Source organism: Physella acuta, unplaced genomic scaffold (assembly GCF_028476545.2).
Source record: "Physella acuta isolate Inbredline_101_S28 unplaced genomic scaffold, ASM2847654v3 ptg001422l, whole genome shotgun sequence".
NCBI lineage: Eukaryota > Metazoa > Mollusca > Gastropoda > Physidae > Physella > Physella acuta.
Window position 1 is genome coordinate 53,593 of NW_026732937.1, and position 15,049 is coordinate 68,641.

The following is a 15,049-nucleotide window of genomic DNA, read 5'->3' on the forward strand; positions in this document are numbered from 1 at the left end:
TTCTTTAAATATATTATTTACTATTTATATATATTATATACTATTTAAATTACTATAAAGAAAATATAAAGAAAATCGTGGGTTTGATAACGCACTGCAGCAACCACTTCGTGTCTTTATGGACTAAAGTTTGCGTGTGAATGTGTTAGTCTGGGGTATATTATTGGCCAACTGCCAGGGATTTCGAGAGAATTTGCATTGGGTTTTCTGTTGTGTCAAACGTCTAGATAATTATAATCACTTTACTTTCATTCTTATCATTACAATACTTAAAACAAATATACTCATACTGCCACTACTAAAATTGAGTCGATTTGATCTTTAGATAAAGAATATAGATGCAAATACTTTACACACTTGGTGTTTCTATTTTAAAAATTCAAATATGAATTTTATCAATACAAATATAGCTGTTTTTGTATTAGGCCTTCATATTTAAAATAGCTTGCAAAAAAATGGTTTGGCATTTGTGCGTTTAAGGCTTTTTAACATACAGTTTCAAGTATTTATCATTCACACAAATACACACAGACGCACATATACACACACAAATATGATGAATTTAAAAAGAGCAGCAAATTATTGAATGAAAAAGACTAAACAAAAATATGCTACTGATAAATATTGAATAATATTAATAAATAAATTGTACATGTGATTTATAATTCTAGTTATTTTAACACAGAATTAAAACGAAAAAAAATGTGAATATTTTTGTTGGCCATTTCAAATGCCTGAAAATATTTTAATCAGATTGCACATATACTTCTAATGAGGTCTTTTGTCGTTCAACAAAATTCTATTTTCTGACTAAGCCCCAGAGCCAAACGCACACTCTAATGACGTCTCCAATCAAAATTAAGCCCAGGACCAGAGTGACCAGGGCCACGCCCAAAACACCCAGCCCAGCAGAACTAGGTCGGGCGTCCATCACACTTATCAACTTTCTCTGGTTGGCGGACACGTTTTTCACATCCATGGCCAAGCCCTGTTTCACCTTATCAGCAATGACCTTGACCTCGTTCACCGTTAAGTTTTCAATGGACTTCAGAAAGGTCACTCTCTCCAAACATTTTTGGATCATCTCCCCTTGCTCTGTTGGGCGTGATGTTGATTCTGTGTAGTTATTTACAGTAGGTGTACTGGATGTTGTCGATGAAGTGTTGGCTGTTGTCATCTCTTGTTCTACCATAGAACAGTTCATCTTGATCAAAGCTGGCATGCTGATCTGACTCGATAGGGGAGGTATCGTGGTGTTCTGGTTTATAATGTTTGTATCAATTGGGGGCTTGTCAAAGATTGAAAAGTTTCCTCCCTAAAATGAAAATACATTTTTTCTTAAAAGATATAAACAAGTAATTCGTTTTATAGTTTCATTTACATTAAGACGATATAAACTACATTTTTTTTGTAAAATATATTTTGTTCTAAAATGAAATTTAAATGATGCCTTGGGGCTCATAAAGTTTTCGCTGAAAGATTTTTAAAAATATTTTAACAATTATTTTCAAATTCTTTAAAATATATGTTCTTAAACATCTGGGTATAGTTACTTTTATTACGCGACATTTGGCGAATACAATAACCTGTTTTAGTTATTATCTATTAGGTTCTAGTTCATCTAACAACAACTTACAACGTGGGCTATGTCCACTGCAGTACAGAACATCCCATTATCCTTAACCACGTAAATCTCTAGATAGAAATTCATTGCGCTTTTTGTAGAGACCGTATGCATACCAACCGTAAGATTTCTGAAGAGATTTTAAGTAAAATAGTTTAAAATGTAAGTTTATTGCTTTAATATATCAAGGTTGTTATAATTATCAGCTGTTCGGTTGACACAACTTAATTCAAAATGCTATGTACAATTCTAATTGGTAATAAATCGAAACTGGCTTAATATTTTCAAGTAGTTTATGAAGGAAATTAGTTCTTAATTTACCAGCAGTTTATGAATTTAATGTTAGAGTAAACGGTTTATCATATGTGAACCAATGAGCTATACCAATGGGAGCAAATATTTCATGTTACCCCTGGTGACACCATCTAAGCTGTAAGTCTTGCTAGTATGGTATTTTGATAGTTTTGTTCTTATGTGTATATTGGGGCACGGGTTAAATATATCTGTTTATTTATTAGTTTTGTTACGTTAATTATGTAGAAATTCGAGTAATAGGGGTGGGGGTGTTGGAAACCTAAACTAAGAGTACACTTCTTAGAGACAGCACTGTATGTACATCCGTAAACAAAGTACTTGTACCTATATCTGATTTTGTAGGTAACGATAGTTTAAAGTCTTAAATTTAAAAAAACACGCGATAAAAAAATCGAAATGTTGTAGTGAGAACTCACTCTTTCGTCAGCACTATGTAATCACTCTTGCAGTCAACATCCTGTGCGTTATCTTCTTGAAAGGTATTTCGATTTAACTTCAAATAGCTTTTGTACCCCTGGAGAAATATATGTATATATATATATATATATATATATATATATATATATATATATATATATATATATATATATATATATATATGTATATCTGCCTATAAATATATATATATGCCTATAATATATATATATATATATATATATATATATATATATATATATATATATATATATATATATATATATGTATATCTGCCTATAAATATATATATATGCCTATATAATATATATATATATATATATATATATATATATATATATATATATATATATATATATATATATATATATATATATATATATATGATACTATTATAATTTACGAGCCGAGCCGCGGCGTAAAGTACGCCGCTATTTATTTTGTTTTATTTTCTACTTTTCAGTAATTTGTGAATTCGACACTAACACTGCTGTGGCTGTAAATATTTTGCTTTAAAACACTATCACTAGCTCGTGAAAGACGAGCCCCGTTGAAAATAACCGTCCCTGACGACAGTTTACAGACGACAATGAAAAAATCAAGCAGAACATGTTACCTCCCCTTAGTTTTAAATCGTGTATAAACTAAATTATCTGCCGCTAATAGCCGTCACTAATTCGTCCCGGCATTCCAATTGTAAACATTCGGCGTGAACCACAGCTCACCAAAATGTAAGCGGTAGGGGTGATAACGAATTGGTCTGATGCGCATGCCTTGAAAGCGGGATAGGGCTGGAGGATAGTTAGAAATACGGCGTGCGTGTTGGTGGTGTCGCGCAGGGTTGGGCGACGTAGAGCAGTGGCGTAGGCAGGGGGGGGGTTAGGGTGGTCATAACCCCCTACCATAGACTCTCGGTGTATATATAAAAAGTATGAGTGAGGGTGCAAATCGAAAGTTTGAGGGGGGGGGTGCAAATTGAAAGTTTGAGGGGGGGGGTGCAAATCGAAAGTTTGAGGGGGGGGGTGCAAATCGAAAGTTTGAGGGGGGGGGGGGTGCCAATCAGAAAGTTTGAGGGGGGGGGGGGGGTGCGCATCGGAAGTTTGTCCCCGGGTAAAAATTGGAACCCCCCCCCCTTGAGACGATCCTGGCTACGCCACTGACGTAGAGAATTATTTAAATAGATAGACTTGATTACTACCTACTGCACATACCTTTAGTATCGTAACTGTAATTTTGTTGTTCAAAAACGGCTGACTGATCTGCAAGATGTACGCGGCTCGCCACAAACTGGGGTGAGGGACGGTGGAGGCACAAGCCACGGTCCTGTTTAACATAGTTATGCCTCTTAGAAACTTCAAGAAGGAGATGGCTTTGGTGTTGTTGATGACCACGTTGTTTAACAACGTGAAGAACGTCGAGTCGCCGGCCTTGTTGAAAACTGCGTACGAGTTCTTTTTGTTCCCAATCTATTGATACGAAATAGTTTGTAATTTATTCAAGTTTTGTAATTGCTCAATGAAAAAAGGATACAAAATAATACTTATTATCACATTAAAAATATTTCTATTTTATTTTCGTACCCTTATAATAACTGTTTATATGTATGTTTATTTATTTTTGGGATAAATCTAAAATTAACGTTGTTTTTATTTTTTTACGTAAGTAAAGTAGTTTCCCTTTCAAACCTGACGGTCTATGGGGCAAGTGAAGTAGAGTTCACTTGTTTCTGTGACCTCGGCATATGAAGAGATAGTGTGGTCAGCACTATGCCCAGCCGCCTTTACTTTCCCTAACGTGAGTTAGGTACCCATCAGAGTTGGGTCACGCAGGGACGGTCTACTGACTTGAACCCGGATTCGAACTCGAGACTTACGGGTTAGCAGTCCAGCTCTCTACGGCTAGACCACTCCGTCCCTTATTTTTTTTACGTATTACTCGTTAAAGGCTTGTTTAGCGTCATTGATCATCAGATGAGGATTCCTGATTTCATTTATTCTTGTTAAATTGACATTGATAATAAAGATATCAAATGATGCATCGTTACAATAAATAGAAAATTTTAAAATTTTCGGCTTTAATTTTCGATCATTAATTTAATATTTATAACGAGCCGACCCGCTGCGTATCATACACCGCTATTTAGTTGTTCTATTTTCTATTTTTCAATTACTCATAATTTGTGAATTCGACAGTACCAATGCTGCCACTGAAAATATTTGCTTCAAAACACTATCAGTAGGTCGTTAAGGACGATACCTCACCCTCCTTTTCCCAACCCCTACGCTACCATCCCCCCCCCCGTGAAATCAGCCTCCTCTTAGTTACCTCCCCTAAGTTTAAAATCGTTTCAAACTAAATTATCTGCCCCTAATATGCCGTCACTAAACCCGGCTCTACGATTGTAAACATTTAGCGTGAACCACAGCTCACCAGACCATGTAGGGGTGAGGGGGCATGGGATATGCTTTGAGAGAAAGAGAGGGGGCTGCTAGGAGGCGCGCTTACAGCTTCATGTTTTCTAGGGTATCCAAGAAGAGAATTATATATATAGATTAAATTACAGTTTACGATCATCTTAGAATCCACTATTCTCTCGAGGCTCCATTTAAAAATATTCCTGTGTTTAGATGAATTACTGTGATCCCACTTTTAAGTACCAATTGCCAAATGTAGAACCTACCCATAAAACATTTGCATCATAAATGCTGGCCACAACATAGACAGCGTCTAATCTCCCTGTTAAACCAGACAAACTAACTCCTTGTGTCCACACGTTTAGCGGGTCCCACTGGTTGCTAGCGGGTAGCAGTTGTTCAAAGGAAATGTCGTTTTTCAACTGGTGTTGGATACATTTTTTTTTACATTAAATTACAATATAGGTTTACTAAAGAATATATTTTTAATTAAAATTTAATTTAATAGGCTAAACCTGAGCTGAAAATTTCAATCCGAAAGTTGACTCGGCTTTTGATTCAGCTTCGCGGCTTTGGTATCTCTCATTAGCCGATTGGCTGTAGTAAAATTCTTTACAAATTGAGCTATAATGTTATACCCATATTTTAGATACAACATTAATTTCAATGTTAAGAATCCTTAATCACATTATATTTAAAAAAATAAACGTAAAATGTTCTTCAGACATTACCCTATGAAGAAAAGTTGTATTTTGAAAACGATGATCGGTTTTTTTATATTTCATTATTTCTTGAATGGTAGTATTATTATTTACGAATATTGGATTTCTACAATTAGGTCAGGTGGGTTTATAAGCAAAAGTGTTATTTTTCTTTAAATAGACTACTTGAATTCATTGAATTGCCAAAATTGATTTTCTAATATTTTTTTTTGGGTCAAACTTTTAAATATGTTTTAAAAGGAAATATGATTAACCATTAGTACTGAATTTCATTTTTTTTTTCTTTTTAGAAAATTTAAGTGAGAAATCAATGTTTTACCTCATACATACTCACGAACACCGCAACTTTGTACAATGCCATGACCTTTGAACCGGTCAGGTCACCAGAGGTTTCCAGAAAGAAAACCTCTGATTGGTCCAATGTGAAACTAATCGCTTCAGGGGCGATAACTCTCGTCCCGTTGATGATAAACGCTACGGGCTGAGAACTTTCACGGATCGCAAATCTGGAACAAAAAATTTCATCTCGACACCTTTGTATTGCTGGTTTTGATTGAGCAGTAAAGTATGAAAATAAATAGTAAAGAATTTCTTGTTATGAAATGACTTATGCATGCGAAATAAGTACAAGTATAAAAAAAACAATTTTTATAAAATGCATATATATATATATATATATGCATATATATATATATATATATATATATATATATATATATATATATATATATATATATATATATATATATATATAATTATAATTATATATATATATATATATATATATATATATATATATATATATATATATATATATAATTGTCTATTTATCACCAAGTAGAAAATATCTTTCTACGACCTCAATTTGCAATTCTAAAATGTAGCAAATTTTAAGATGAGAATAAAGAGGGTGTGAAAAAAAAATATTTTCATATGTTTATATAAAAGAGTTTTACACTGGTCCATTATCGCATATATATATAGCTTGAACTTTTACAAGTCCATCCTCCCCCTTCCTCCCAACACACCCTTCCTAGAAAAATAACTTCTTATTATGTAAACATACTTTATGTTAAACCAAAACACCAACAGTAACGTTAAACCTTACTATATACATCTAGTTATGTAAAAGCTAACATGAAACACTCCGATCAGTTTAATTTACAACAATATGAATATAACTGTTGTCTTAATCATTCAAATCAATTAATATTGTTTAGAGCAGGTTTGAGTAAAAACAATAAGTTGGGCATTATTGTAGTTTAAAGAATAGCAGAAAGCGTTGATGAAACCACTGGTGCTAGATGGATACACTCTAGTAGCTTTTGATTGTTTTATACGTGTTTCTGATGTCTGACCTTCATGCTCGAGTTATCTTGACAGACATAATCATTGGCATTTATTTTTGAATGGAACTCGGTGCATTATATTTGTGTTCAACATAGAGGTTAGAATAGACATTCAAAGGGTACGTAAATGTATCCTGTAGGCTATATAGTATGTACTGAGGTTAATATGAAATTTTAAAAAAATGCACCGTGTTTCAATTATTTGGTAATGTTAGAATAAAGCCAATCAAATTTAACCTGAAAATGCACCGTGTTCATTTTATACAGCAGGTTAGAAAAGACAATAAAAATAACATTTAAATGCATTGTGTTTCTGCTGTATAGTAAAATAAGAATAATACACAAAGTGAACCTAAAATTTACTAGTACATGATGAGGTTAGAATAGACATTGAAAAGGAACGTTAAATTTGCTATAATATTGTGATTTTATAATAGACAAATAAACTGAACCTTAACTTTATAATATTCTGATGTTATAGTTGACAATGAAACTGAACCTTACATTCACTGTAACATTATTATGTTATAATAGACAATTAAACTAAACCTTAACTTTAGTACATTGTGATGTTATAATAGACAATTAAACTAAACCTTAACTTTATTACATTGTGATGTTATAATAGACAATTAAACTAAACCTTAACTTTATTACATTGTGATGTTATAATAGACAATTAATCTAAACGTTAACTTATCACATTGTGATGTTTAATAGACAATTAAACTAAACCTTAACTGTATTACATTGTGATGTTAAATAGACAATTAAACTAAACCTTAACTTTATTACATTGTGATGTTAAATAGACAGTTAAACTAAAACTTAACTGTATTACATTGTGATGTTAAATAGACAATTAAACTAAACCTTAACTTTATTACATTGTGATGTTGTAATAGACAATTAAATTAAACCTTAACTTTATTACATTGTGATGTTATAGTTGACAATTAAACTGAACCTTAAATTGACTATGTTTTTGTCCTGTATTGACACTACAATCAGTCTAGACGTCCTGTCCTTGTCCTCTGTGTGATGTGTGACAATCATGTACTCTACGTGAAGGACAAAGGACGGGAGGATGTTGGACGCTGATAGACTTTCTATAAGCCCTGTAAAGAAAACAATCGAATGTTAAACAATCATTAGCCAGTGTCATTTCACTACCTTTGTAAAAATGATTTGAGCAATACAGAAATGCAATAGGGCTTGTAAGTAGGTCACAAGTGTCTCGTTTATCACTTGCCAGCTAGTATTTTTAAAGCCAAATGTGAATATTTTTATTAATTTTTTTTTTAATTTGAAGAGTTCAAAACAGATTAATTTAGTTCGAAAATTTATATCTCTACCTGGCTAACGTGAACTTTGAATTTTAAGCGAGAGAGAATGAGACTTACAAGCACTATACTTCAAATTTTGAACATTCATTTTGGACAGAGTTTGTAAAATGTTGACACGTTTTTTTAAAAGTTGTTTTACATTATAATTGTTAATTATTTTTTAACTGAAAACACATGTTAATTACATATTTTTCGTGTAACTTCTAGATACACACTCTAAAAATATCAGTAACAAATCATGCAAGCCAGGCAAACACGTACAATTTTTTTACTTTTATGGACGATGTTTTCAAGTGTGTATGGCCCATCTTATTATAAAAAGAAGTACCAATACTAATTGATGTGTTAATGAAAAGTAATTAGTGCGCACTTTTTTTCAAAGATTAATTTGTCTGTGGAGTCAATTGAAAAATTCGCTTGTTGCGCTTTTAAATTCTCCTTGGGGGACGAGCGAATCTAGTTATAATATATATTTTCTTTAGAGATTCTTCACTTTTTCCTATTTATCTTGGTGAGGAGTGCCATTATATGTCTGAAATAGTCTCCAATCAGTACCAATCACCACATTTAAACTAACAAAAAAAAGAAATTCATGTATCTTCAGCTAATTAAACGCGTGAAACTAAGTTTGTTATAGTTAGGAAACGCTTTATTTTTTCTTCTCAGCAAGATATAGATCTACTTTTATGTAATACTTGAACACATTATAAGGAGTGAGTATAATGTAGTACTACCAAAAGATCCAATCATTTTGCCTGTTCATGAGAAAACCATAATCCAACTAGGTTGGTCAATATTTTATCATGGTATTAATTAACTATGAAGCTTTTGACATTTACTTAATTAAATATTGTTTTTTTTTAATTAAAGGTTGTGGACAATTGAATTTATATCGATTTTTAAATGTTAATTAAATTAATATAAACTATTTGTCGTTATTTTAAACTTTAACCAGGCGTATTTATTTAAATTTGAAAGTTACAAAAATATACTAAACAGGATGAATGTGTTTTGAATAGGTTGACATTATAGATTTTATTTCCTCTAACAAGTACTGGCCTAGACAACTGGTCGCTTACTGTTACCTCGATTGATTAGTTGCTTGATTGCTTTATCAATATTTTTTTTAAATGAATGTCAATGTAAATTTAATAGAACTAACTCCCTTTATATTTACATTTTCTTGGCAGTTTTTAAACTGTCTAAACTGTCGAGGGGCACATTAGTTCAAGAAAGATCGATGGAAAATTTAAAAATCAATACTGATGAAGTATAAAGAGTGTTTTTACTCGAATCCTTTCATTTGTGTCAATTACATAGATTTATCAAAGCCAATAGAAAAAGAAAATTGTAATTACGTCTTTTATCAAATATTATTAATCATCAATCGGATTCATTGCCATAAAAACAGTTTTTTTTAATCTCTTCTTTAGACGAAAATATAATATTATGACGTTTGAATTGTCCGTGCCTTCATCGGTCTGCTGTTCAACACAAACCAATATCCCACTACTTTTAAAGCATTTTGTCCCATACTAATCACTCTTGTTAGACCTGACTTAACATCTAGATGTTTGGGGCATTCATTTAAGACGTCCAATTGGGATTTTGGGGGGGAGGAGTTGCAGGGTGGTGTGAGGGGTGAGGGAGGGTTGCATAATGGGTGGGGGTCGGTTCTAAGGTAGTCGAATTTTGTGGACTTTTGGAGAATGGGGGTTGGAATCACGTTAGCTTAGGGGTAACTTCCCTTCATAAAAAAAAATTCGCATACTATTGTGAATAATAAAAAACCCAAAATATATAATTTAATTAGCAAAACGCCAAATTAGATTAGTTAACAAGCTAACTGATATATTACTTAAGATATTTCAGTTTTTAAAAATCCAAATTCAGTTATTTATTTATTTTTAAGTTCTAAACACCTTTTTAATCGTTTTTACCGACCGACAAAATATGATTTATTAAAGGTCAGTACCTTTGTCAGTAGATAATATAAAAAATAAAAACATAAACTAAGAAGGTCTGTCCAACGTGTCCTATTAAAAATTTCTTGAGCCTTATTGTAATAAGAAATGAAGAAATGAATAAATCAGCAAAATTTACGTCTAAGAAATAAATTAAAATAAATAATTTTAAAATAATTAAAATGACTATGTGGGTTTTGTTCTAGCAACCCGAGTGACAGCTCAGGACTACAAATGTTATTGGAGTAAAAATGTATCTTATTACTCACTGCAAGGCAGGCCACTTTAAATAGTAAAGAAAATTACGTCAAATATTTATTTTAAATGAAATTATATTCTAATTTAAATTATAAATGTGCTAAGAAACAAAGACGTATGTGAAATAATTTAAGTCCTGAAATATTTTTAGTAATATAACTCAATCATTCAAAGTGTTTTTCTGATTGTATTTAACTAATTAGTTTTTTGTAGTTGTTTTGTCTCTTAGTTTATTTCGAGTTTAAAGTTCATCAGAAAATTTTCTTTTCATATTCTCGAATTCGAAGATCTGTTAAGCGTATCCTATTGAAAATTCTAAGTAGTGTGTCAGCCAATAAAAAATAAACCAAAGTCATATCATTAAAGCAATAGCCAACATAAAATGCTGCTTTATAATGCATTAAACTTTTCAATCGGTAACAAAGTCAATTTATATAGACGCCATGTTATGAAAATAAAATAATGTACTCTCTAGTTGTATAATTAAATGTGTATTTTAAATATAAATATATATCAACACTATAACGTTTTTTTAAATAGATCTGTGTATAAGATATGCTATTTTTGTCTATAAATATACGTGCGTATAACCTAAAATAAAAAAGAAAGTTTTTCTCTAAATAAATACATTTTAAAAAAAAAAGTCACACAGTGCTGATGCTCTGGTCAAGCAAGAATGTCAAACATTAAACAAAACAAATTTAAATACAAAGACTTCTCAATGATCGTGAGTTTTAGAAGTATATTGATAGCAAAATTAAAATTTTGATTGTTTTTTTCAGCAGGTCCCTTAAATGGAAGCCTAACAATCTACCGCTATAGTGTTAACTGCAGCTGCCATCACTTCTTTTATTTTACTAACCGGCTAGTTTTAATCTTAAATCATAACTATTTTCTTTAAATAGCCTCTTACCGTTGTTTTGTGTGAGTATAGTGTACAGTGTGACTTGAACACAGTACACAGCATCGATCTTGACTCCACGTTTAGAACGTCCAGTGTCCACGTGAGTCAGAGAAGAGGTGAGATAGAACCTTTGGAATGCGCTGTAGTTTACAATGAGTGTATACGTGGAGAGTTTAGGATGCTGGACAGTTATGTTGACCTCTGTGTTTGTTGACGTTTCTCCTCTTATTTCAAGGTAGGCGGTCAGGTTGGCATTGGGGTAGATGGAGAGGTCATTTGTTGTATGGGGGAGGGCGAGGTAATACGTGTGGAAAGAGAATGGTGGTGGGGTGGGCGCTGCAATTGGACTCGGGGTTGTTGAGTTATGTGTTGCCAATGTTGTTGTAGGGCTCTGTGTTTTAGAAGCAGTTGTTGAGCTTTGTGTTGTTGAAGTAGTTATTGGAATTTGAGTTGTCGATGTTGTTGAGATTTTTGTTGTTGTAGCTGTTGTTAGACTTTGTGTTCCCGATGTAGTTGTCGTGCTTTGTGGTGTTGAAGTAGTTGTTGGGCTTTGTGGTGTTGAAGTAGTTGCTGGGCTATGTGTTCCCGATGTAGTTGTCGTGCTTTGTGGTGCTGAAGTAGTTGTTGGGCTTTGTGGTGTTGAAGTAGTTGTTGGGCTATGTGTTGTTGAAGAGGTTGCAGGGGGTTGTGTTGCTGATATAGTTGTTGGGCTTTTTGTTCCCGATGTAGTTGTCGTGCTTTGTAGTGTTGAAGTAGTTGTTGGGGTTTGTGGTGTTGAAGTAGTTGTTGGGCTATGTGTTGTTGAAGAGGTTGCAGGGGGTTGTGTTGCTGATATAGTTGTTGGGCTTTTTGTTGTTGAAGTAGTTGTTAGGATTTGTGTTGTTGTAGTAGTTGTTGTGATTTGAGTTGTCGATGTTGATGGGCTTTGTGATGTTGAAGTAGTTGTTGAGCTTTGTGGTGTTGAAGTAGATGTTGGGATTTGAGTTGCTGAAGTAGTCGTTGGGTTATGGGTTGTAGGTGCAAAAGTGGTGCTTTGAGTAGTAAGCCAAGGAATGGGGTTATAGTTATCTGATTGAGCTCTACTTTGGGAAGTTATGAGAAACACCAACACCATCATCCGTCGCATCATTTCTGTTGTAAATTATAATATGAATAAGTGTAACAAAAATTGATAATATACCTAAATTTGAAATATCGTCAACCTAACTGAAATCGTACTTAAGTTACCTGTCTACATACAAACAGATAGACGGGAAGTATTACAAAAGTAAGTTTTATCCACCCGTGGAAAGTTAATAAACTACACATTTGTCGATTTAGATTTTTGGCCGATGTCAATTCATCCTTAATACTCCGTATACGATAAAGTGTGCGAGGTGTTAAACAGTGCATACTGTCAAAATATGTATTTATTCAGCACTATTACAATTTCTCCTCTCTACTCTATATTAGAAAATATAGAAAAAATAAGCTTGACTTACCTGTACAGAGAGAGAGAGAGATGTCAAATACACACAATCACTATGTAAATGTGAGCTTCGATATAGAAGCTATTAGACAGCAAAATGAGTTCTTGCTCTGTTTTAACTTGTCAATAGCATTGTTTCTTATTTTGCCCAATCGATTTGTCGATTAAAATATGACTTTGTTTCATACTCTCAACAAAAATGTCAATTAATACAAATTTTTTCAATGCCGCTGCTGCGGACAATATTGTACAGCCAACGAAAATAAAATCAATATAATTGAAAGTCAGCTTTAATTTAATTGTTAGATATAAACATTTTGTTTGGTCATGCAGATCTAACTACTGTACTCTCATTTCAGTGAGTGCAAAAGTTAATGAACACATTGACTGAACTTCGCCATCAAATTCTGCCACATCTCTGCTGATCACATCCCAACTTTCTGATCAATCTTCTTCTTCTTCGTTCTTAATGTTAAGGTTGGAAGGGATCCCCCCTTTAACACAATTAAGTGTACTAGTTATGCACCATAGTGGCTATTGACTCCAATTTCAACCTGCTTTTCTTTTTGGATTTGGTTCCATAGCCTTTGTCAAACCAAGAACGAACAATAAGGCAGCAGTTGTTTGATTTTAGAGTTGTCTCTCCTAGAAGGGTAGTTGTCTTAAGCGTCATCTGCCCCTGTATTTGAACTCGAAATTTTTCGGTTTAGCAGCCATGAGCTTTACCGACACGTCCACGCCGACCTAATCAATAAAACGTTTCCATCTATAGTCTACCTTCTAGAGCACGTAGGGGACGTGTGGGTAATTCGTATCCAAATAGAAAACAACATTAATAAATAAAACTTCAAGTCAGAAGCTATTTGTTTAAGCTTAACAGGAATCTTTATAAAAATCCGAACAAGAAAGTCACGATTTTCATTGTGTTATATTTAATTGAAAGACATTGTAATTGAGACAAAAAATATTAGAATTGTACTAACTAAAACACTAAAAGAATGTTTCAATAGCACTTTCATGAGATATTGTTGTAAGTTGTTGTCTAAGTTTAACACATTATTAGACTTACAAAAAATTTAGAAACGTATAGTGTGTTGCACTGCATGTTATTTGTAAGAACTTCAGAGCAGCCAGTACAGTGAGCGGCCGTGTAATGGGAGGTACACTACAACAAAATATCGCTAATTTAATCAGAAACTATGCTTTCTCCTCCAGTTAGACATGTGATTAAAAACAATGGACTACCACCGTAAGCTTGAATATGTGAATCAAAAGACATGAACCTTAACACATAAGTCAAAAGAAATTAAATTAGAGCAGGTTTTACATGATAACTATTGACAACCAATCTGCAAATTAAAACTGTATGTTTTTGTTTTTGTTTAATTTCCTTCTGGTGTTCGCTGTAGACGTACTTAGGGTGGTCGAGCAATGTCTCAAGGTAACTCCTATTGTTTGAAACATAGATTTACAATCAAATAAATGTATTCGCTATTATAACAGCAAAATTCATTTTAGAAATTTAATAACATTTTCCAATCTTTTTCTCAAAAATAAATCCTTAGCTGAATTGACTACTTTGTTATTAAAAAATCAAATTAAGATTCCATCAATAATTACAGAAAACCTAATATTTTATTTATCTAGCAATTTCAATAATAAATAATGCGAAGACACATTTTTAAAATTAAAACGTGTTGAAAGGGAGATTGAAATTTATTTCTGATGAAAGTGAAGATGAGAGAGAAAAAAGTTTTGTTTTTGTGGCTTTTCGTACATTGGAAATTATAATTTAATTTGCTTCTCTCAAAGTGTCACAACACAATACACGGCATTATGTACGACCTCTAAAATCATGTGTTGTATTTTATTCGCTGATACCCCTCAGCCACACGTACAGTCTAATAACGACACCCACTACCATGCTACCAAACACAAGACTGACCAGGGCCACGCCCAGAAGACCAAGCCCAGCAGAACTAGGTCGGGCGTCCATCACACTGATCAACTTTCTCTGGTTGGCGGACACGTTTTTCACGTCCATAGCCAGCTCTTGTTTTAACTTGTCAGAAATGATCTTCACGTCGTCCATGGTTATGTTTTCAATGGATTTTAATGGGTTAAATACATGAGTCAAAAGAAATTAAATTAGAGCAAGTTGTAAATGAAAACTATTTACCATAAAATTTCAAATTTATGCTTTTTAGTTGTTTTTTTTCCGACTAGTTGTTGTTGGTAGACGCAGTTCGG

At 32.9% G+C, this 15,049-nt stretch overlaps 1 protein-coding gene across 1 annotated transcript; it reads right to left on the reverse strand.

Moving 5' to 3' along the window:
- Positions 1–799: 799 nt before the first annotated feature.
- LOC131927593 (uncharacterized) lies at positions 800–14,891 on the reverse strand. Its single transcript, XM_059283300.1, has 6 exons — positions 14,681–14,891; positions 11,367–12,462; positions 5,845–6,016; positions 5,055–5,210; positions 3,586–3,840; positions 800–1,315 (listed from the first exon to the last, which is right to left on the reverse strand). Exons 1-6 carry the CDS (start codon positions 14,889–14,891, stop codon positions 800–802), a joined length of 2,406 nt encoding a protein of 801 aa, XP_059139283.1.
- Positions 14,892–15,049: the final 158 nt, after the last annotated feature.

Coding starts and splice junctions, on each gene's coding strand:
- LOC131927593 (XM_059283300.1), bottom strand. CDS start 14,891: ATGGACGACGTGAAGATCATTTCTGACAAGTTAAAACAAGAGCTGGCT. Junction 12,463..14,680: donor ACTGTACGTGTGGCTGAGGG/GTATCAGCGAAT, acceptor AATTTACAACAG/AAATGATGCGACGGATGATG. Junction 3,841..5,054: donor ATGATGCAAATGTTTTATGG/GTAGGTTCTACA, acceptor TCGTATCAATAG/ATTGGGAACAAAAAGAACTC.